Below are 25,650 nucleotides of genomic sequence, written 5' to 3'. Positions count from 1 at the left end.
GATTTTGTTCAAAAAAATTTTAATAAATGTGGGAGATGTCTAAATTCGCAGTAATTTATATTTTTCTTTAATTAAAACAAGTATTGTTGGAAAGTTTATATTGAACTTAACATGTCAATTAAATTTTTATCTCTAACTTGTAACTCTAAATTTAAATTGATTAATTTATTATTATTATTATTATTATTGTTCCGGGCAACTCCAAGGAGTCGACAGACTCAGCGAGGGAGGCCCTAACATCATGTCAAGAACAACTATTCGACATTCACACAGTAGATATCATACATTGCCTTGAACTCATTCATGGTCGTAGCACCCACAACAGACTCTGGAAGCTTATTCCAATCATTCACTACTCTCCAAGTAAAAAACCTAGCTCTAACACCCTTGTCAACCACGCTCTTGCCCAGCTTCCATTCATAGCCCCTAGTCCTCCCACAAACAGTCATATTTTCAAAAATATCTTCTGGATCAATCTTATAGAAACCCTTCAGTAATTTGAATGTCTCAATCATATCACCCCTCCTTCGCCAATCGACCAATTTCTGCAACCAGCAAATCTTCAACCTATTCTCATAAGGTTCATTCCACAGACCTACTATCATCTTGGTCACTCGTCTCTGGATCCTCTCCACTTCCACCCCATCACGAAGAAACCCTGGTGCCCATAACTGGGCACAGTAGTCCAGATGGGGTCTTATCAAGGCTAATACAGAGGAACAACAACTTGTTTGTCTCTGCATGTTAAAGTATTTTTCAGAAGCCAAGTGATTTGGTGACCTGTTTTAGTCACTTTTGCAATGTGCCCCCCAAACGTCAATTCCCTATCCACCAACACTCCCAAATCCCTGGCCTCATCAATCTCCTGGAGTATGGTTCAACCAATGCGATATACTGCTGCTATTCTTTTCACCCCAAAGTGCATAACCTTACACTTTGGCACATTAAATTGACATCCATTTTTCCTAGCCCAGCCCTCCAAACTATCCAAATCATCCTGTAAAATTTTGCCATCCTGTGCACTCATAATTGCTCTACCCAACTTTGCATCATCAGCAAACAAGTAAAAACTTCCTCTCAAATTCTTTTATCATTGATGAACAAATTGAAAAGCAGTGGTCCAAGAACAGAGCCCTGTGGCACTCCACTAGTCACAAGCCGTCTTTTAGACTCCACTCCTGAATAAACCACTCTCTGGTATCTCTCCTTCAACCACCCTCCCTCCTATCCATCTCACCAACCCTATATCTATCCCCATCTGCTGCAGTTTACTGATCAGGGTTCTATGTGGTATCCAATCAAAAGCCTTGGCAAGGTCCAGTAGTATTACTGTAAACCCATTACCCCTATCCAGTTCAGCCGTCACTGTGTTATAAAACGTGAGCAAGTTACTGAGGCATGATCTATCCTTCACAAAACCATGTTGTCCCCCATACAATATCCCATTTTCATCTATCCAATCCTGTATTCTTTTCTCGACTAATTTCTCAAAGACCTTGATAATGATTCCTGATATGCAAATCGGTAGGTAATTTACAACAGCAGTCTTGGAACCATCTTTATGCAGTGGAACCATTTTCCCCTCTTTCCACCCACTCGGGACTAACCCAGACCCGAGACTCAAATTAAACAAAATGGTCAAGGGTACTGACAATTCTTTAGCTGCTTCTCGTACAACACGAGCTGGTATACCATCCAATCCCACAGATATATTGACATTGAGGTTATGCAATACACTACTCACATCCACTTCATTCACCACAATTCCCGTATAATCTACTGGTTCAATCATTTCTGCAATGTCACCACCTGGATGATATATTCTTGCAAAGTGCTCACTCAGTAACTCAACTATATCAACTGATTCAGTTACCTCCCTACCATCGGCATTTTTTAAAATCATTCTGCCATATACATTTTTCCTTTTACTTCTACATATCTAAAAAACTGTTTAGGATTCTCTTTAGCCTGCATGGCCAATGTTCTTTTGTAATCCTTTTTTGCTTTTCTTACCACACTCGTTACCCTTCTGGCCTGTGGTTTTTTCCCCGTTCATGTGCCTGCCGGTCACCTTTCTCCTTAAATTACCCTCCATAGTTGTTTCTTTTTTTGCAGCTCAAGTTTAATGGTGTTATTCATCCATTTTACCCCTACTTGATCTATTATTCGGACTCTAGGTATACAGTCAACCATTGCTTCATGCAAACACTTCTTAACTACTTCCCATGCACTATCGACTTCTAGTCATTGCAGTTGTACATGCCATGGCACTGACAATCAAACTCCTAAGCTTGTCATACTTTCCAGCCCGATAATTCCACATGTACCCTGTTTTAATTGAAAATTCTACACCTTTAGAAACCTCCCAAGTCAAGACCCTATGATTACTCTCACCGATTGGTGGCAATGTGGTCATATTTGTTACAGCCAAATCCTCAGATGTAATTACTAAGTCAAGCACTCTCTGACCCCTAGTATTTTCCATTAATTACCATAAGGTATAACTATCTGCGACAGCAGATAGTTATCCCTTAATAACCGCATAAAATCCAATTCTTTCCTCCCACGTGTCCTTTCCTCACTCCAATCAATGCGACCATATTTGAAATCTCCCATAATAATCACCCACCTTCCACTAATTTCTTCTATTTGCTTATGCATACTATCTCCACCATCTTTTCCATCACCTGGTCTATAGCAGCACCCAATTGTATATTTAGTTCTGCTAACCACAATCTCACACCAAATGGCCTCAAATGTGCTCTTTTCTCTATCCTGCAATTCAACTTCTATTCTCCTTGGCTGCAGCTCATCAGCTATCATCAACAATACTCCTCCCCCCCATTTTATTCTCCCTGTCATTCTTGAACACACTATACCCATCACATTCAATCCCACTAGCTATATCATCTACAGTCAGCCATGATTCACTAATACCAATAACCTGTGGTCTGGAAGTGCCAACCATGGCCAAAAACTCTTCCTTCTTGTTCCTAATACTCCTAGCATTAGTGCACATGAATTTAAGACCTCCATTAGCCCCAACCCTACCTTGATGCCTTATATTAACTAACCCATTCTGATTTGTTGTCCTTATTCGCTCGGGCATATTATATTCATTCTTACATTCAACTGCCTCCCTAAGGACTGTATATCTGCTCCTCCCCCCCTAATAAATCTAGTTTCCCTAAATTTGCACATCCACTACATTCAGCAACACTTTCTCAAGTCTTCTTACACCGTAACCATTCAAATACAAGCCATCCATCTTATATGGATCCTTTCGCCCATCGAACTCACTCCACACGTCCAGAAATTCCACACCACTTGTCATGCATAACCCATGCATAAAGTCATTCACAATTATGGCCCTCCTTTTAAACATTTCACTGTCATACTGTGGCAAAAGACTAATCATTCTAACTCTCTCACTCTTTTCTTTTGCTACCTCAAACAATTCATTCAGGTCTTCTATCATTTCCATTTTGTCTCCTTTCAAATCATTCACATCTGTCACAACAATCATTTCTTTCACCCTTTCCTTTTGCTCTCTAATAGACTCAGTTACATCCTTTATGGTCGCACCAGGTTGATACGATTTTGTCAAATCCTCTACTATTACACCTCGTACTAACGAGTCTCCATACAGCACTCTATCCTTCATTTTCTTCATGTTCACACTCATACATCTTCATTCAGTCGACTTTTGCTCATACGCTCTAGCTGCTGTTTTTCCCTTTGTATCGCACCATTCAACAACGTGATCTCACTCATTGCGTCTATCTCATCTTTTTTATTCTCTGTAAAACCATTAATACTATCATTCACACTTTCTACGTTCACACTCTCACAATTCTCTGGTACAACCTCGCCGTTTCTTGGCATATCCCTATTTTCTTCATTCTGAAGTTTCACAACAATATCACACTCACGATCCGAAATACTCTTCAATGTCTCATTCTCCCTACATTTTCTACACACATTCACTCCTTTATTATCATCTAACCACACTCCGACCGCACTACGCAAAGTGTACATTTCGCAGCTAGTACACTGAATCATCTCTTTTATACTACCGTTCTTTGATAAAGATGGCGAACCATCATTACTAGCCGCCATTTTCCTTCGTCCTGAGCCATACTTACTTGCAACATATTTTATCAAATTATAACATACCAAAAACATACAAAAAGATGCACTAAGAGATGCAAGACAAACAAAGCTATGCAATATTAAATAAATTTATGAACGATAAGTAGTAGTAGATTATTATTAGTAGATTATATTTCGTATAGAAGTCTACTAAAAATGATAAGTGTAAACTTTTATCATTTTTAGTAGAGTATATTTAATATCTTTTATCACTCAATTGTGGATAAATATCTCCTTTTCATCAAGAAAAATTTTTATATCGTTAATTAATACAAGAAATCTTTCTAAAAATTGACACTTCTGCTGAGCCAGCAAACATTATTGTACAACAGAAGTTCCCTATCATCATCTGCCTATAATTTAAATAACTGGTGTTGCAGGGCTTTTTCTCGAACAGAATTTACAATTTTAAATGTAACATCCAAAACATCTTTTGTGTTTAATCTTTTACTACACAGTACTTGTTGGTGAATAATACAGTGTATTATTCACCAACAAGTACTGTGTGGTATGTTAAAAAATCTGGATATTTGTCATCGTTTTTACATAATGAAATGAAGCCTGATTTATTACCTATCATTGCAGGAGCACCATCAGTATTAATAAACACAAGTTTAAAAAGCGTAAGTTTGTGTTGTTTCACAAATTCAACAAATGCCGAAAAAATATCTTCTCCCTTAGTCCTTCCCAATAATAATATAAGTTTCAAAAGTTCTTCTTTACTTGAATAATCTTGAAATACCATGCAAATAAATACTGTTAACTACAATATCAGTGAAGTCGTTTGATTCATCAAAATTATAATGAAAACGCAACACACTGGTGAATGTCTGACATTAACCTGGCCCGGAAACTTTTCTCCGGCAATTGGAACTCTTCCTTTCGGCAATTTGAAACCTTGTCTGCGGCATAGAAGTAGTCTCTCTCTAGCGACGTCTCGAACTGATAAGCTCCTTTCTGGAAGCGGGAACCTCCTTTCTCAAGCAACATGGATCTGGGCAGTCTCTCTGACAGCGACTCTGGACCGGGCGGTCTCCTCTCTGACAGCAATTCTGGAACCAGGACCCCTTCTGATTGCTTCAATCCCTTTTTATTAGGCCACCTCTGAGACCTCGCATGAACTTTGGCAATCCCCAAAGAATCAGTATGAGTCTTTCATCTTAAGTTTCAAGTTTGGCATGCTTTTTTGTTCTCCTCTGCTTTCTTTTGATTGTAAATTGCCGGCCATCGGAAAGTTGCTTGAACTCTTTCTGACTGACCTCGGAAATGTTTACACTTAGTGCCTGCAAGCCTTTCTCGTACATAAAAGTTTCAATAACAATCTTTCCAATGCTGCCATGTACAGCTTCGGCGACAAAAACATTGCCTTTGTTTTTAACACTTTAACATATTCTTATTAAAGCAGTATATACAGTTAGCTTCAAAAGTATTATTTACAAAAACATCTAATACAAACTATACCAAGACAAACAAAGTTTATTTTTTTACGATATTCACATGGGACTTTACTTAAGTAAAAAATCGATGTAATGCGCTTTGGAATATTTAGTATTTAAGCTACAATCGAGTTTTTACACTTTGCTTATAATCGTATTCACTCGGCTCGCTGTTTGACTTCCACTGATCCAAATTAAATTCATTTACCCGGACTTAAGAAAATTACTGATTTGACAAATTTAATGGAAAAATAAATAAACAATAGCAATACACTTATAATACAAAATAATGACAAATAAAATATTATGTTTTCAGTTTTAATTAAATTTGTAAGTAAGGAGGAATACACAAGAGATCGACGAAAAATCACTTCGCAATCAACAGGTTGAACACCCCTGCTCTATGAGGATACTGCTATGGCAGAGGTGACAAGAATGATGTGAGAAGAGAGGTCGATGAATTGGAGGCTTAGGGAACTGCAGAATCTCAATGCAAATACAGATGCATGATTAGATGGGTTATCAGCTTGTGTGTTATGAGAATGTGCAAGAGAGCTGGCAATGCCTGTGACTAGGCTGTTTAGTTTAAATCAAAGCTTTGGAAGAGTGTGGATAAGAATATGATGCTATATGAGGGGCGACATGGTTTTGTTAAGGATCAATCATGTCTTAGTAATTTACTAACTTTTTATAATACAGTGCCAGCTGAGTTGGATAAAGGGAATAACTACACAATGATACTGCTGGATTTTACAACAGAGTTTGATAGAATACCACATAAACTACCTTTGGTATTATTATTATTATGGGCGACTCCAGGGAGTCCTTAGACTCATCGAGGGAGGTCTTAAACATCATGTCCACACAACTATATGACATTCTCACAGTATGTATCATACCTTGCCTTGAACTCACTCACCATCATATCAAGATCACCATCATATCACCAACTCACCAAGAGAAGAGTGAGAGAGTTAGGATGGTGAGTATCTTACCGCGGTATGACAGCGAAGTGTTTAGAAGGAGGGCCATAATTGCCAATGACTTTATGCGTGGGTTATGCATGGAGAGTGGTGTGGAATTTGTGGATGTGTGGAATGAGTTCGATGGGCGAAAGGACTTATATAAGATGGATGGGTTACATTTGAATGGAGTTGGTGTACGGAGACTTGAAAGAGTGTTGATGAATGATGTGGAAGTGGATGTACAGACTCAGGGAAACTAGATTTATTAAGAGGGGGGGGGAGTAGATATGCAGACTTTAGGGGGGCAGTTAAGTGTATGAATGAGTATATTATGCCCGGGCGAGTACGACGGACAACAAATCAGAATGGGATAATTAGTATAAGGAATCAAAGTAGGGATGGGACAAATGGGCTTCTGCGATTCATGTACACTAATGCCAGGAGTATTAGGAACAAGAAGGAAGAGTTTTTGGCCATGGTTGGCACTTCCAGGCCACAGGTTGTCGGTATTAGTGAAACATGGCTGACAGAAGATGATAAAGCTAGTGGGATTGAATGCGATGGGTATAGCGTGTTCAGGAGTGACAGGGTGAATAAAAAGGGGGGAGGAGATGGGGAAAAAAGCACATTTGAGGCTGTTTGGTGTGAGATACAATCTAGCAGAACAAAATATACAATTGGGTGCTGCTATAGACCGGGTGATGGAGTGGATGGTGGGAATAGTATGCATAAGCAAATAGAAGAAATGAATGGAAGGAGGGTAATTATTATCGGTGATTTCAATTATGGTAACATTGACTGGAAAGAGGAGAGGGCACATGGGAGGAAGGAATTGGATTTTATGCAGTTATTAAGGGACAACTATCTATGGCAACATGTATTGGAAAATACCAGGGGGCAGAGAGTGCTGGACCTAGTAATTGCAACTGAGAATGTAGCTGTAACGAACATGACCATGTTGCCACCAATTGGTGAGAGTGACCATAAGGTCATGACTTGGGAGGTGGCTAAAGGAGTCGAATTTACAATTAAGACAGGGTATATGTGGAATAACCGGGCTGGTAAGTATGACAAGCTTAGGTGTGTGCTTGGCTCAATGCCATGGCATGTAAAACTGCAAGGGCTGGATGTTGATGGTGCATGGGAGGTGGTTAAGAACTGTTTGCAGGAGGCAATGGTTGACTGTATACCAATAGTCCGAATAATAAATCAGGTAGGGGTTAAATGGATGAATAACACTATTAAGCTTGAGCTGCAAAAAAAGAAACAATTGTGGAGGGAATTTAAGGAGAAGGGTGACCATCAGGTGCATGAACAGTATAAAGCTCAGGCCAGGATGGTAACAAAGGTGGTAAGAAAAGCAAAAGCAGATTACGAAAGGAAATTGGCCATGCAGGCTAAAGAGAATCCCAAACAGTTTTTTCAATATGTTGCAAGTAAAAGGAAAAATGCTCATGGTAGAATGATCTTAAAAAATGCTGAGGGTAGGGAGGTAACTGAATCAGTCGATGTTGTGGAATTACTGAGCGAGCACTTTGCAAGAGTATATCATCCAGGTGGTGGCTTTGCGGAAATGGAGGAACCAACAGCTTATACTGGAATTGTGATGAATGAGGTAGAGGTAACTAGTCTATTACAGAACCTCAATGTCAATACATCTGTGGGATTGGATGGTATACCAGCTCGTGTCGTACGTGAAGCGGCCAAAGAATTGTCAGTGCCCTTGACCATTATGTTTAATTTGAGCCTCAGGACTGGGTCAGTCCCAAGAGGGTGGAAAGAGGGGAAAATAGTTCCACTGCACAAAGGTGGTTCCAAGGCTGCTGTTGAAAATTACCGGCCAATCAGCATAACAGGAATCATTATCAAGGTCTTAGAGAAAATAGTCAAGAGGAAAATACAAGATTGGATAGAAGAAAACGGGATACTGTATCGGGGACAGCATGGTTTTGTGAAGGGTAGGTCATGCCTCAGTAACTTGCTCACGTATTATAACACAGTGACGGCTGAACTGGATAAGAGTAATGGGTTTACAGTGATTCTGCTGGACCTTGCTAAGGCCTTTGACAGGATACCACATGGAATTCTAATCAGTAAATTGCAGCATATGGGAATGGACATAGGGTTGGTGAGATGGATAGGAGGGTGGTTGACGGAGAGATATCAGAGAGTGGTTTACTCAGGAGTAGAGTCCACAAGATGGCCTGTGACTAGTGGTGTACCACAAGGATCTGTTCTTGGACCACTGCTGTTTAATTTGTTCATAAATGATATAGGAAAGGATCTGAGAGGAACAGTTCATTTGTTTGCGGATGATGCGAAGTTGGGTAGGGCAATAGTGAATGCAGATGACGTCAAAATTTTGCAGGATGATTTGGATAGATTGGAGGTCTGGGCTAGGGAGAATGGATGTCAATTTAATGTGGCAAAATGTAAGGTTATGCATTTTGGGGTGAAAAGATGGGAGGCAGTTTACTGCATTGGTGGAACCGTGCTCCAGGAAATTGATGAGGCACGAGATTTAGGAGTGTTGGTGGATAAGGAATTGAAATTTAGGGGACACATTGCAAAAGTGGCCAAATCAGCTCATCAAATCACTTGGTTGCTGAAGAATACGTTGACAAGCAGAGACAAGCAGGTTATTGTTCCTCTGTATCGAGCCTTGATAAGACCTCATCTCGACTACTGTGCTCAGATTTGGTCACCTAGGTTTCTTCTTGATGGGGAGGAGGTGGAGAGGATCCAGAGGCGAGTGACCAAGATGATAGCAGGTCTGTGGAATGAACCGTATGAGAACAGGTTGAGGATTTGTGGGTTGCAAAAATTGGTTGATAGGCGGAGGAGGGGAGATATGATTGAGACATTCAAATTACTGAAGGGTTTCTATAAAATTAATTCAGAAGATATTTTTGAAAACAGGGCTGGTTGTGGGAGGACTAGGGGACATCCATGGAAACTGGGCAAAAGTGTGGTTAGTAAAGGTGTTAGAGCTGGGTTCTTTACTTTTAGAGTAGTGAATGAGTGGAATGCGCTCCCTGAGTCTGTGGTGGATGCTGTGACAGTGAATGAGTTTAAGGCGAGGTATGATAGATACTGTATGAATGTCGAATAGTTGTGATGAAAATGATTTGGGGCCTCCCTTGATGAGTCTAATGACTCCCTGGAGTTGCCCGTAATAATAATAATAATAATAATATCACCCACAACAGACTCTGGCAGCTTATTCCACTCATTTACCACTCTAAAAGTAAAGAACCCAGCTTTAACACTGATGCTAACCACACTCTTGCCCAGATTCCATAGGTGACCCCCAGTTCTCCCACTACCATTCCTGATCTCAAAAATATCCTCTGAATTAATCCTATAGAAATCCTTTAGCAATTTAAATGTCTCAATCATATCTCTCCTTTTCCGCCTATCAACTAATTTTTGCAGCCCACAAATCTTCAACCTGTTCTCATAAGGTTCATTCCATGGACCTGCTATCATCTTGGTCACTCGCCTCTGGATCCTCTCCACCTCCTCCCCATCAAGAAGAAACCTAGGTGACCAAATCTGGGCACAGTAGTCAAGAAGAGGTCTTATCAATGCTTGGTACTTGACAATAACTTGCTTGTCCCTGCTCATCAAAGTATTTTTCAACAACCAAGTGAGTTGATGAGCTGATTTAGCCACTTTTGCAATGTGCCCCCTAAACTTCATCTCCCAATCCACCAACACTCCCAAGTCCCTGGCCTCATCAATCTCCTGGAGTATAGTTCCACCAATGTGGTATACTGCTGCTAATCGTTTCACCCCAAAATGCATAACCTTACACTTTGTCACATTAAATCGGCATCCATTCTCATTAGCCCAGAACTCCAATCTATCCAAGTCATCCTGCAAGATTTTGACATCTTCACTATTCTATTAGACTTCACTATTGCCCTACCCAACTTTGCATCATCAGCAAACAAATGAACTGTTCCTCTTAGATCCTTCCCTATAGCGTTAATGAACAAATTAAACAGCAGTGGTCCAAGAACAGAACCCTGTGGCACACCACTAGTCACAGGCTGTCTTTTGGACTCTACTTCTGAATAAACTACTCTCTGATATCTCTCCATCAACCACCCACCTATCCATCTCACCAACCCTATATCCATTCCCATATATTGTAGTTTATGGATTAGAATTCCATGTGGTATCCTGTCAAATGCCTTAGCCAGGTCCAGCAGTATCACTGTAAACCCATTACCCTTATCCAGTTCAGCCTTCACTGTGTTATAAAACTTGAGCAAGTTACTGAGGCATGATCTATCCTTCACAAAGCCATACAGTATCTCATTTTCATCAATCCATTCCTGTATTTTTCCCTTGACTACTTTCTCCAAGACCTTGACAACGACTCCTGATATGCTGATCGGTCGGTAATTTGCAACAGTAGTCTTGGATCCTCCTTTATGCAGTGGAACTATTTTCCCCTCTTTCCACACCTTTGGGACTAAACCAGACCTAAGACTCAGATCAAACAACAAGATTACATTTCTATAACTTTCAAATCACTATATTTGGGATTACTAATCTCATATATAGCGAGATTAGTAATCTATAGCGAGATTAGTAATTAGTAATCTCATATATAAGCGAGACTCAGATTAAACAACATGGTCAAGGGCACTGATAATTCTTTAGCCGCTTCACGTAAGACCCATGCTGGTATACCATCCAATCCCACAGATGTATTCACATTAAGGTTCTATAATAGACTATTCACCTCCACTTCATTCATCACAATTCCTGTATAAACTAACGGTTCCTTCATTTTTTCAATGTCACTACCTGGATGATATACTCTTGCAAAGTGCTCACTCAGTAATTCCGCTATATCGACTGATTCAGTGACCTCCTTACCATCGTCATTCCTTAAAATCATTCTGCCATGTACAATTTTTTTTTGTTGCTTGCAGCATATTGAAAGAACTGTTTGGGATTCTCTTTAGCTTGCATAGCTAGTTTACTTTCATAATCCGCTTTTGCTTTTTTTACCACATTTGTTACCCTTCTGGCCTGCACTTTATACCGTTCGTGTGCCTGCATGTCACCTTTCTCTTTAAATTCCCTCCACAGTTGTTTCTTTTTTTTGCAGCTGAAGCTCAATGGTGTTATTCATCCATTTAACCCCTACTTGTTTACTATTCGGACTCTAGGTATACAATAAGTCATAATGTACATAAAATAGTATATGGATGAGCAGAATCCAGAAAAAAGCAGATGACTAGTGGAGTGTTTGCGTCCGATAGTTAGCAGGGAAATTAAACTGTGATGTTTTTTTAGATCTGATGAGTAACTTCCAAATGTCACACAGAATCATCCCTTAGTTTCTGTTTAGGGTACCTTGTGAGTGGATTACCACTGTAGCTTCTTTTATGTTGCAGGATCTGTAGTCTTCTTCTATGTATAGCACTGAGCTCTTATCCCATTCAATGTTGTGGTGAGTGTTGGAGAAATGGAATGTCAACCCTGAACTGTCCTCTCTGTTGTTGTTGAGGTCTCCAATATGTTCCTTTTGTCTTATTTCTAAACTTCAGTTTGTCCAATGTAATTAGGCCACAAGAACATGGGATGTTGTAAACTCCAGGAGTTTACAATTAAGAGATTATGTAAGATGATTTAAAATTTATATCTTTGGAATGAAAAGATTACATACTTATATCAATGGTATTGGATTTGGAGCTGAGGGTGGGCAGGGAGTTGAAGTTCAGAGAGCATACTGCAAATGTTGTCAAAAGACTCAAAATATTACTTGAATGTTGAAGAGAACACTGGCAAGTAGAGATAATGAGGTTATTATTCCTCTTTATAAGGCTATGATCTCTCTGCTTATCACATACAAGCATTATTATTATTATTCGCGACACCTCCAAGGAGTCCGAAGACTCATCGCGGGAGGACACCTAGTGTACAACTCTCCATCTCCACCACTAACGAACCTCTACTACCAATCGACTACATCAGCGCCATCTATTGCTCACACCACCACAACAAGTATCTTTTGGTTATGAAAAACCCGAGTTTCTGGGAGAAAAAACCCTGATACCTCCGCATGAGTTCGGCTAATTCACCTTCAATTGAAAAAGTCCATATAAAGATTCCTCCTGTCACGATGGGAATCGAACTCAGGTCTTTTCCAATCGAAGGATACAAAGTACCGTCGTTCTTCCAATTGGGATATTGGGACGTTCTTTTCTGCCTGCTTTTCTGCTTATACAAGCAGGTTCTTTGCATGGAGAGCGGTTGGTGAGTGGAATGCATTGCCTGAGTGTGTTGTGAATGTAGACACACTGAATCAGTTCAAAGCATGGTTGGATGATCACTGTGTGCAATAGTGTGTTTCTCCCATGATGAGTCTCTGAGTCCATAGAGGTCAGGTGTTAATAATAATAATAATAATTATTATTATTTAGAGTCATGCACAAGTACATCATTTACCAGTATTGTGCATTTAACAAGCTGAAGCTTAAAAGCAACAATACCCTTAATGTAAGAAACAAGTATAAAACCAAAGTGTTTGAATGATTTGACCTTATCTTTCACCTATAATCCTCACCCTACCCTTTTCACATCCTCAGTCTGCTTGGGGTGAACTTCTCAGAGGACCTTATGAAGTGAAAAGATCAGTTATGAAGTAGAATAATTCAACCAATTATGAACTGAATACTTCAATTCAGGCAGTCTGCCCCCTTCCCTTTTGGAGAAGGGTCTGCAATGGTTATTTTGAATTTGGTTTCCAGTTTCTTGTTAGTTTAACTATTATTATGGCCATCTTCCATGGAATCAAAAGGCTCACACTAACCATTTTTCCCACAGCATTCATTCTTTATTGTTAGAGCACTACAATTACCTCTGGTAATCCCTTCTGGTCATTCACTAATCTCCAAGCAAAAGAATTAATCTTCACACCTTTCTTAATCACTCTCTTACATACAATTTCCAGGGGTGACTAAGTTCTCTCCCAATTCATCATATACTAAAAAATTCCATTTGCATCAATCTTACAGAACTTTTAATAACTTAAAAATTTATCATGTTCCCTCTTTTCTGCCTGTAAACTAAACTCTGCAACCTACACACACCTTTGATCTATCCTCATAGGGAGTGTTCTATAGACTGGCTCCTATCATGGTCACTCACTTCTGAATCCTCTCCATCATCTTATTTCCAAGAAAACCAGGTGACTAAATTATTATTATTTTATTCTGAATTCCATGGAGTCACAAGACTCATCATGGGATGTCAACACTAGTCCATATCCATTGTATCACTCAAACCCATCCACAGTTTGCACATTCATCACCATCTCAGGCAATGTAATCCATGCTCCTGTCACTCTCCATGAAAAAAACTTACTTGTTACCCTCTTACTCACCACCTTCTTTTGTAACTTCCAGGGATGGCCCCCTTGTTCTTGCTCCCTTCCCTCATTCTATCATCATATCTCCTTAGTATTAATATGATAACCCTTCAAAACAGCTTAAATGTCTCGATCATATTCCCATTTGCCTTCTATCCCCCAAAGTCTGCAGTCTGTGTGCCCTCAGAGTGTTCTCATAATCAACTTTGTACAATCCTGATATCATTTTTATCCATCTCTGCATCCTCTCCAAGTTACTTCAACTCCTTCACACCCTAGTGACCATATCTGAGCACAGAAATCCAGATGTGGTCTGATCAAAGCTTTATACAATGGGATCAGCACACGTTTATCTCTAGTGATCAACGTCCTCAATATTGAAGTAATTCTCTGAGATTTCTTCACAACCATTGTAATATGTCTACACTACAAGATCCCTTGCTTCCTCCACTTCTTCCAGTATAGCTCCACTCAGTGAGTATGAAGCAACTCTTAGTGGATCCCAAATTTTAAAACCTTATATTTAGTTGCATTAAACTGACATCCCCATTGATTGGCCTACTTTTCCAGCTTATTCAAATCTTCTTGAAGAGACAAAACATCAGCAATATTACTAATAACCATCCTAAGCTTCAAACAAACGAACACATCTCCCTGTAGTCCTGAGATAATATCAATGACATAAAGACTGAACAGTAATGGTCCCAGGACTGAACCCTGTGGAACTCCACTTGTAACCTTCCTACTCAATATACAACTCTCTAATATCTATCAGTGAGCCAATCACCAATCCAATCCACTAACTTTGGAAAAATCCAAAAAAAAAAAAAAAAAAAAATGACGTATGCCTCATCCACTGTTCTTGTTACTCTATTGGAAATACTATAGATTATACATGGCCTTTCCCATAATGAAGTGAACTGTATGGGAGCGATGGACTGCATTTGAGTGGTTATGGTGTGAGTCACTTGGAGAGACTGCTGTTGGAAGGTACAAAAGTGAGTACAGAGAATGAATCAGATCAAATAGGAAGTGATGTGGAAGAGCAGTAAAGTACGACAGGAGAGACTGAAGAGATGGTAATGAATGAGGAAGTGAGTGGCATGAGTATGGAAAATGAGAGAATGGGTGTGCAAGATGAACAGGGAAACAGGGAGGCTCAGGGTGGACAGGGGTACACAGCGTGAGAAAAGTGGATGCTCCAAGAGGATGCGAGAGCATGTGTAGACAGGAAAGGAATGGGATGACCTGGGATCAAGAGGAAACAGTTGGAATTGAAGAGGGTTCTGAAATGAATAAGCAGAAAGGGAAATGTCCCTAGTCGAGCATGGAGAGAGATCACAACGAAAGAGTGGTATCAGTGGAACTAGCTGTAGATCCAGGAATGAGCTGTTGTGTTTGTATATAAATGCTAGAAATGTAAGAAACAAGACAGATGAAATGGTTGCAGTAATTGAGTCTGTCTACTCAAAAATTGTTGGAATAAGTGAGACATGGTCAGATGAGGACAACATCCTGACAGGAATAGAGATGGAAGGGTATGATGTTTCGTGAGAATAGAAGGGGTAAAAAAAAAGGGGGGGTGCTACTGATGATAGAGAAAGAGTTATGTCCATACAAAGTAGACATACAAGAGGGAAATAGTACCAGTGGTTTTGAGGCAATATGGTGTGAGATAAAGGTGAATGGAATGAAATACTTGGTTGGAGACGTTGTTATAGACCAGGAAATGTGGATGGCAGTGACTATGAAATGTATAATCAAATTAGCCAAGCAAAGAAGAAAAGGGTGATCATTATGGGCAATTTTAATTATGGCAATATAGACTGGAATGATGAGATATCAACTGGAAGTAAAGAAAATGAGTGAGTTTTTGAGGGATAACTACCTTAGACAATATGTAACAGAGGGCATACGAGATTGAGGGTCTTGGATGGCAACTGGAAGTAAAGAAAATGAATTTCTTGAGTTTTTGAGGGATAACTACCTCAGACAATATGTAACAGAGGGCACACGAGGATTGAGGGTCTTGGATTTGGTCATCTCATCAGAGGATGTAATTATAAATGAAGTGTCAAATCACCCACCAATTGGTGAGCGTGAACATGAGGGTGATTACCTAGGTGGTTGCCAGCAGTGTGAGGATCTCTGTAAGAAAAGGGTATATGTGGAACTACAAGGGGGGGGTGATTTTAAAGAGCTCAGGATACAGCTTGCAGGTGTCGCATAGAATGAGGAGTTAGCTGGAAAAGATATCAATGCAGCTTGGAGAATTTCATTGCATCTACTAGATAGTTCTTGAAAATTCCCTAAGCTGCATTCTAAGGGTGAGAAAGTTAAATAAGGTAGGTGTGAATTGGATGAATAAAGAGATTAAGCATGTGATACAGAGAAAGAGGGTATTGTGGAGGCAGCATAAGAGAAGTGGAAATAACCAATTCCATGAGGTCCACAAAGACCAGGCAAGGAGGGTGACTTGGTTGGTGAGGGTAGTTAAAGAGAGGTATGAACAGCAATTAGCTAATGAAGCCAAAAAGAATCCTAAGGAGTTCTTTCGATATGTAACCAGCAAAAGAAAGAATGATTATGGAAGGATGACACTGATAGGAGAAAATGGTACATATACACACACACATAAATATTTATTTATTTATATTTATTATTATTATTTTTTATGTTGAGCCCATAAATGAGAGGTTTGTTGATCAATCTATAGTACAGTAGTACTGCATATGGGTAGTGGCTTAGGAAAGGAGAAACTTGTTTACATTTGATTTAAAAGCCTGTATATTGTATTCCTTGGGAAACACATCAGGGAGAAGAATGTTCCACAATACAGCAGTAGCAGGGATGAAGGAGAAGGAAAAGAAACTTCTTCTGTGGGTTTCAAGGTGTATGAGTAGCCAAAAGGTGTCACACCTTATTGGTAAAACTCTGGATTAGAGATAGATGTTGGAAGTTTCTCCAACATTTCCAACAACTTCTCCTCACTCCCCTGCTCACACCCTCCTTATATAGTTTCCAGCAATGGCCCATGTTCTCTCCCATTCTATGAAAAATCTCTTCCATGTCAACATGATAACAACTCTTAACTAGTTTATATGTCTCAATCATATCCACCACCCCCCCTTCCTCCTATTCATGAGGCTCTGCAACTCACATTCTCTCAATCTGTCCTCATACTACACATTCCAAAGACCACTGACCACCTTTGTGAATCTTCTCTGGATCCTTTCCTACATATCCTCATCACCATGAAAACCTGGTGACAAAATCTGGGGGCACAATAATCCATATGAGGCCTGAATAAGGCCTTATATAATGGCATCATAACCTCTCTATTTCTGCATGTCAGGGTGCACCACATCATTGCCATTATCCAATGCGATGTCTTCATAACTTGTGCGATGTGGCCCTGAATTTCAGGTCCTTGTCCACTATCACTCCTAGATCTCTCATCTCCTCTAGAATATATTTCCTCCACAAATATATTTTTGTGAAAGAAACTTCGAATTTTTATGAAATATTGTTTTTGATTTGAGAACAAATTAAAATTTAAATTATAAAATATTTGAAATAGCTTTAATTTAAAAGCACTCCAAAAAGTTTACGAGCACCCCCGATAACCCTGACAAATCATACTCTTTGCTCGGAGTAATAACAAAATCTTGCAACATAATAGATTTAGAGAGCATGTGAAAAAAAAAAAAGTACTACACAAATTATTATTATTATTATTTCGGGCGACTCCAGGAGTCCTCAGACTCATCGAGGGAGGCCCTAAACATCATGTCCACACAACTATGCGATTACATTCTCACAGTATCTATCATACCTTGTCTTGAACTCGTTCACCGTCATAGCACCCACAACAGACTCTGGCAGCTTATTCCACTCATTTTCCACTCTAAAAGTAAAGAACCCAGCTCTAACACCCCTGCTAACCACACTCTTGCCCAGCTTCCATAGGTGTCCCCTAGTTCTCCCACCACCAGTCCTGATCTCAAAAATATCCTCTGAATTAATCCTATAGAATCCCTTTAGCAATTTGAATGTCTCAATCATATCTCCCCTCCTCTGCCTATCAACTAGTTTCTGCAACCCACAAATCTTCAACCTGTTCTCATATGGTTCATTCCATAGACCTGTTATCATCTTAGTCACTCGCCTCTGGATCCTCTCCACCTCCTCCCCATCAAGAAGGAACCCAGGTGACCAAATCTGGGCACAGTATTTAATTGTAACAAATTAAGTAAAAAAAAGAAAATTGTAACAAATGTTACAATTTTCTTTTTCTTTTATCAATATATTTGAATATACATCTTCGCATTACATTAAAGGAAATAAATTCTGGTTACAATATTTTATTTAAAATATTTTAATAACATTAAATATGTAAACTTCCTTGTACTTCCAATACCAAAGAAGCAATAGGTAAAATTTCAAAACTTGAAAAATTAATTTAGGCGACATACTTTCTTAAGCTTAAATTTAAGAATATTAATAAATGAACCAATTTTGAAATAACACTGGTCTAAGTATAATTATTTGGTATAGTTAAATTGCATAGCAGCAAAAAATATTTGTACATTATGCAGAAATTCGTTTATAAGTAAAAATTTATATTTATGAATATAAATTTAAAAGTTCTAGACTGAATTATTTAATACCTGGATTGTTCACGAAATACAATTGCAGTGAGTCAGTTTTTTTTTCGATAGAACATAGCTGACAACTTTCTGTACTTCAAAATGATCAAAATAGGGCAAGCAGCCAACAACATTTCACTGTTAAACATGACACGGCGATATAGTTTACCTCCTTTCTTTATATGATTCATTCAACAACAGGCGTTCCCAAAGATCACAAACGGGTCCGTTTCTAGATTGCCAAGGGTATGTTCAGTAAATCTCTGTTTTGAACATTAAAAACGTTGGTTCATTGTGAATCAGTAATAGTGCCTTCATGCCGTTAATACAATTCGAATTGTCCGATGAACACGAGCAACCCCGGAAATATAATAAAGCACTAGAAGCGAAAATGAACTTCTATATTATTATTATACAAACACCTCCTGGAGTCAATACTCACGGTAGAAGGCAATAGTAAATTTGTGCATATAACAAGTGCATTGATAGTTTTATTTTGTTTTATTTGCTTTGTTTTTTTAATTCAGAAAGAAAAAAAAAGGCCGTATTATTCCTGGTATATATATGTGTGTGTACAAAGAAAACTAATTCGAAATCCCCCCCCCTCCCAACCCAGAACAATCGTTATTCGCGTGCGTTCCCTGAAACCATAATTCAGGAATATGAATTAATTTTAAGGATTTCGCTTTAAACTTCTTTAATCGGATCCAGAAAGAATAATCATTTCCCCCTGCTTTCAAAATACCAGGAATAATACGGCCTTTTTTTTTCTTTCTGAATTAAAAAAACAAAGCAAATAAAACAAAATAAAACTATCGATGCACTTGTTTTTGTTGTTGAATAATGACACAAATAAAAACGTGAAATAAATGTTGTTAATGAAGAAACAATAAGGAAATTATCAAACATACGCTAAAACTCTACTAAATAGTTTAAATGTTCTTCCCCAAACCAAACTGCATTCAAAATCAATGAAGGAAACTAGGGACGATCTCTTCTTCCATTCACGTTCGAGGATTTTAAGTCGATCTATTCATATTACTTCTATTCTTTGATTATGGAAGTTGTCCATTGGGTCGGTGATGGAAACTACAATGTGTCAGTTATGCTAAGAAGTAAAAAATGTTGAATAATGTTAAGACTTGCACTATTAGGGACACTAATGGTGAAAGTCTTAACTTCTGATTTGGTATTTATACTGGACATATATTTTAACTGAAGACAGATCAATGAAAATAATTAAAAACACAAATTTGATGAAAAGTAACTCTCACTCACACATATATATAGACCTTACAGTTAAGTCTGTCGACGATGCCTTTTGGTTGGAAACACTGGTGTTCCAATCCTGTCTGGGGAACGAAGAACATTTATAAGGATTTGCTCCAACTGAAGATGAGTCAGCCAGTCTTACACACCGGCCGACTCTCATTATTATCGGCTGACGGGGGGGGGGGAGGGTGGTGACGGCATTTCCTACCAAATACAAACAATTTTTCATTCCACAAAACAGGTAAACTGGCCAGAAGAATATACGAAATTTACACGAAATCTCATATATTCTTCAGGCCAGACATAATACACTAGCTTGGTGGCCTTAGTTGCTCCAGCTGTAACTCCAAAATTCGATGCTAATTTGCAAAGCGACATTGTTACACAAACATATATAACCCCACCTCTCACCCTGCAAGACATCTTCCTCTCCTACCGTATCACCTCAGGGGAACGGGAAACTCTCCAGTGTGTGTGTGTGTGTGTGCGCGTGCGAAGAGAAGTGAGTTAAGCTGATTCGTCCGATTAAAAATAAATAAATAAAGACAGCGGTTTTACATTTCGTGGCTTTTAGCCTTTCCAGTGAAAACTTGAAAGGCTTTAAAGATGAAATTCATCTTTAAAGACGAATAAAATGGCTTATATATTGAATATATTATTGCTATATACCATTGCTTATATTATTCATTGCAATAATATACCAATGCTTCTATTATACTATATATCATCGCAATATAACATATTACAATACTGTACAGCATGTTCACTACATAAGCAATTATGTTCATCTTTAAAGACGAGTATACCCTGTTACATAGGCCTTCACTTGGAAGGCCAAAAAGATAAAAAAATTACTGGTTTTAAATTTCCTATTTTTTTTTATTTTTTATTAATAGATGAATCCATCTAACTCAGTTCTTTTCACTGCAGAGAAGTTTCGCACAAAATCAGAGCTTCCCAGACCGATAAGGAGGAGATGTACTGAAGTGTTGGGGGGTCTTCGAAAAACGTACATATGCACGTGCAATTAGTTTAAAAAGCGTCTTTTGATTGGAAAACACTAATAATAGATTGGCTCGATGCATAATTTCTAAACAGCGTATCATATATGATCAGTTTCGGGATGTGATCTGACAAGAGAAAAAAAAAATTAACTTGTACTGTAGATGATTGGCAGTAGAGGTTCGGTGTAGAGACGAAGAGTTGTACAATAGGTGTCCTCCCGCGATGAGTCTTCGAACTCCTTGGAGGTGTCACGAAAAAATAAAAATAAAATAAAATAAAATAAAATAAATGAGTTGTAGGACAAACGATATGTTTCTTTCACCCATTGAAGGACTACAAAGTAGAAAAGATCTTGAGAAAATACACTCAGTCAGAGCTTCCTGGTTGCTGATGGCACTTTTTTTTTCTTTGTGCACATTTTCATTAAGAGTGAAAAAAAAAGTGTTTTATATATATATATATATCAAAAGACAGGTTACGAGTGCTCAAAAATATAAACTGACAAATCATATCAGTGATGCATAATAAAGTGGTGCATCAAGAAATTCTAATCGTATTCTTGATATAAACTGGAAGTGGGGGTGAACCCCACTCCTTGATTCCTATAAACAGTTTCACTCAATTTTGAATTCCGAGTTTTACTACACACAAAATTCTGCTCAGTTTGTAAACTAAAAATATGCTTCGGAAAGTACATATATTAATAAAAATCAAATAATCAAATCTCGTATTTCTGAACAACTAGCAACACGATACATAAATAACTTTCTTGAATATTTTTAAATTCTGTTCTTTCATAGCTGGTATAGTTCTGAATTCCGTCGTAGTCATTTCCTGTCCTGTACCCTCAAGGGATGTACAGGATACTATGATAGTTCATTAAAATTTCACTACTAGTTTCCTATAAACAACTTTCTTTCAAATTGGTTCATTATTTGTTGCTTCTGATTTGATGAGTTCTTAGTTTACTGTCTTTTAAAACACTCCTAAAAAGATTAACCCCAACCTCGATACTTTAATAATATCCATTTATATTTATTAAAATACAGAAACCGTAATAGACGTTTACGCATACCGAATAGTGAGCAAGATGCTCTTTTAATAAAGCGAAATTCCTATTTAAATTATTATTATCACTTATAAATTAATTTCTTACATAACTTTTTGTTCAGTATATAAATAGTATATCAAAAGTAAATTTGTTTTTGCTCTTTTTTAAATGTTTATATAATTTGTGAATCAGACATATAAACAATTGTTATTTTTTTTTATGTGATAAAAGCAATTTATTTTGATGTATGAACAAATTTTAATATGCGTTTATTATATTTTAATAAACCAGGGTATAGCCTTTCCCATCATAAAACAAAACTATATGACGGGGAAATATTAGATCTCCATTTGTTTACTTCAAATATGTAACTAGCTGTGGTATGCAGCTTTCCTCGCATTCGCATATAATTCCATGCTTGCTAATATGAGTTCAGTTTTTGTTAAGTAATGTGAATGATTAATAATAACAACAACAACAACAACAAAATTGATCAACAAGAAGCGTCTTTTCAAATTATACTGCTTCCGATTCCAAATAGCTATATTTACATTAGTGGTTTTAATTTTTATCTCGATACATGTGAAAAGTTCTCTTCACGATTGTATAATTTCATACAAACACTTCGCCAATGCAAGTAATCAAAACCGAAACAGATTATTATATAAAACAAATCAGAAAGGGGATGTATTTATGTTAAACTAATCGCATATGTAAAAGTCAAATGATATACAACCTTCATAAATAGTAGGTCACAGCACATTTTTTTCTCCTGATTATCGGAAAACAGCTTTATATTTTTTTTAAATGTAATCCTTACCTCCATTTTCCATGGTTCTATTATAAAAAAGCAAAACATCATTCCACGGTTGGATCATATCTGTTTGTAGCAAAATTACCCAATAACAGAATGGTAACTCGGCCGATACAAGCCGGCGTTCAATGCTAAATTTCACCGACAAGCTAACAGTGACATAGGCGAGCTGCAGCCGCCGGCTCTTTTTGTACCAATCCAAGGAACCGGCAGTTACATAAACGCTAGTTCGGCTAGTTGTCCACCCAAAACTGCAGCGCCATCTAGGATAAAAATTTTCATGTACTTCTCTAATAAAATAAAATGCAAAAATTAATAAAATGAAATAATTTAAAGATTTTTATTTATCATTAATGCGATTTCATGCTCTAGTCTCGGGAGCTTTTGTATATTCATTTGTATATTTATGTGTATATATAAATCAATATCAACCTTACTATTCCATTTTTGAGAAACTGTAATCATGACGAGGTTTCACTCCTGGTAATCGATGAGGTCAAGGAGTTGGAGTTATAGTTCATAAAGAACTGGAGTTACAAGGCCATATTGCACAAATTGGGAAAACAGCATAACGTATTGCTTGGATGCTTAAAAAACATGGTGGGTAGGGACAAAGAAGTGATCCAACATTATAAGGCACTAATACGTTCTCATCTGGAAGCTGAGATTCTGTAGATTAGGCTTCTTGGGGGGGGGGATGAGGAAGCAGTTAAAAGGATTTAGATCAAGATGGTTTCTTATAGGTTACGTGACAGACAGAAGAAGGGAATATGATAAAAACATATAAATGATATAGAAACAACCCCATGCATGCCATTTATTTGTTACAGGCCTTGACGTTTCTCGTGTGTGGAAATAATATAAACAAAAATATTACATACCTGGAAGAAATACCGTTCTAAGTTCGACTCTAATCGTCTACTAAAGAAGCTTTTTTTGGACATGTTCCCTTTCTACACTTAGCGAAGCTGATAAAAGGATTTCATGGAATGGATGTGGGGGAAATTTTTCGATATACTGCAAGAGGGAAATGAACAAGAGGTCTTATTAGAAGTTGAATAAAATAGTTAGTTTGGATGAAACTTTATATTTTTTATTTTATTTTATTTTTTACTACAGAGTGATGTGTTTGAGTGAAACAAATTGCCTGAGGTGTGGTTGTCACTTGTGGTTAATCAGTTTAAGAAAAAGGTATGATAGTTATTGTGTGAATAAAGCTAGTTTGGACTTCTCACGGTGAGTCTTTTGACGCTTTGCGGGAGGTATGAGAGGTTTCCCCTTGCTGAGTCTTTGGACTCCCTGGAGGTGTCATGTAATAATAAGTATTTTATAGAATGGTTAGTGTTAGCTTCCCACAATGAGTCTTGGACTCCATGGAGATACTTGGTTGACAACGACAACAACAACAAAGAAATACCATCTTACTGATAAATCGTTACAAATAAAGAAAAGAAAAAAAGTGATTCAGCAGGTTAATAAATTACTCTTGCGATCAGAATGTTTTGTTTTATGAGGCGGTATGGATGTCATCTAGGTACACACAATTGAATAGAACATCAGTGCCTTAATCACAGTACACTTTCTGAAGCATAAATATAAATGTATATAAGTGTCCTTCAACATGTATTGTAACCGAGAAGAACATAGCCTACGGTCTGTAAGAGAAACATAATGAGATAAGTATGGCAATTACATACCTTAATGCTGGCATCAAATTTTATAAGATCATCTCACTCTGACTTATATTCACTTCTCTAAAACAAAATATATAAAAAAGTAATAACTGCCTCTAAGGCCTTTTTGCCATTACTTTTGCAAGTCGGTAGTTCGTATCGTCAACAGATAAGTTCATTTTTACAGGCAATATAGAAACTTACAGGTGGTGAAGCTCATTCGCAATTCTAACTATCGCCAAACAAATTCTGCCATCTTCCTTTCCCGAACTGGTATTACAGCGAAGGTTGATGATCTATTACACCGGTTTATTGCGTTTTCGGAGGAAGAAACCCATTCGCCTGCAGCAAATCTAACTCAGGAAACGGCTGAAAGAGGGGCCTAAAAAATTTCTTTCGTGGGCAACTAAAATCGAACCTACATTCATCTTTTTATGCATCACAGATGTTATCAAGAAGCCACACAGGAACTGCTAAAAATTTTCATGTTTTTTGGAACTACTTGAGATTTTTGAAGGCAAACGTAGTTTCTCCACTATTACTAACTTTATCTCATGTTTGTTTCTAGCCTAAAAGTTATATCTGATATGAAATTAAAGGTGTGAGTGTGTGGGGGAGGGATATAGCATAAAGAGGCATGAATCACATGTAAGGTGAGGGAAGAACATACGAGAAACTACAGTTCTGAAGAAATTCGTGACGTTGAGGAGCGAACCACAGAGAGTTCAAAGTGAAGTAAAGAAATTATAAAATAATTCTTTTTGAACTGTGAGAAAGGGAAAAAGCAGAATATTGGAACTAGACAGGCAAAGGCAAAGGCAAGGAGAATGGGGCTGAGATAAACAGATAAGCAAAGGCAAATAGTTTGGCAATAAATTAGAAAGCTAGAAAAGAAGAGAAATATAATGATTGAAGGATGAGAAATCAGGAGAAGGAGTGGAAGTTAGAGTAGAGTTCTGTTGGTCGGAATTATGGATGAAGCAACATAACGGAATATTATGTATGTTTGTACAGAAAAGGAAAGAATGGCTAAAAAATTGTTTTGCAAACTAAAACTCATAGAGTTGAAAAGCTAGAAGAAGTAGAATGTATGTTAAGTGAGTGCATTCTCCAGCAATGTTCTTTATTATTATCATTATTATTATTATTATAATATATCGCTGGAGACCCAAACTATCCACACAATATTTATCATACCTCTTCTTGAACTCATTGACAGACGAAGCACTCACAACTGAAT

General features: G+C 37.8%; 1 protein-coding gene across 1 annotated transcript in view; it reads right to left on the bottom strand.

Annotated features, from left to right (window-relative positions):
• Window positions 1–22,965, bottom strand: part of LOC150096667 (very long chain fatty acid elongase AAEL008004-like) — a 135,022-nt gene extending 112,057 nt beyond the window's left edge. Inside the window, exon 1 of the mRNA XM_090407819.1 lies at window positions 22,744–22,965. Coding sequence (XP_090263945.1) covers window positions 22,744–22,801 — 58 coding nt within the window. The 5' untranslated portion in view covers window positions 22,802–22,965. The remainder of the gene's footprint in view (window positions 1–22,743) is intronic.
• Between the last annotated feature and the right edge of the window lie 2,685 nt (window positions 22,966–25,650).

The sequence above is a fragment of the Typopeltis vanoorti genome, chromosome 18, assembly GCF_054136105.1.
Source record: "Typopeltis vanoorti isolate ZY-2024b chromosome 18, IOZ_Tvanoo_1.0, whole genome shotgun sequence".
Classification (NCBI taxonomy): Eukaryota; Metazoa; Arthropoda; class Arachnida; order Uropygi; family Thelyphonidae; genus Typopeltis; species Typopeltis vanoorti.
The sequence above is the reverse complement of the archived record's forward strand: the minus strand, read 5'-3'. Positions and strand labels throughout refer to the sequence as shown.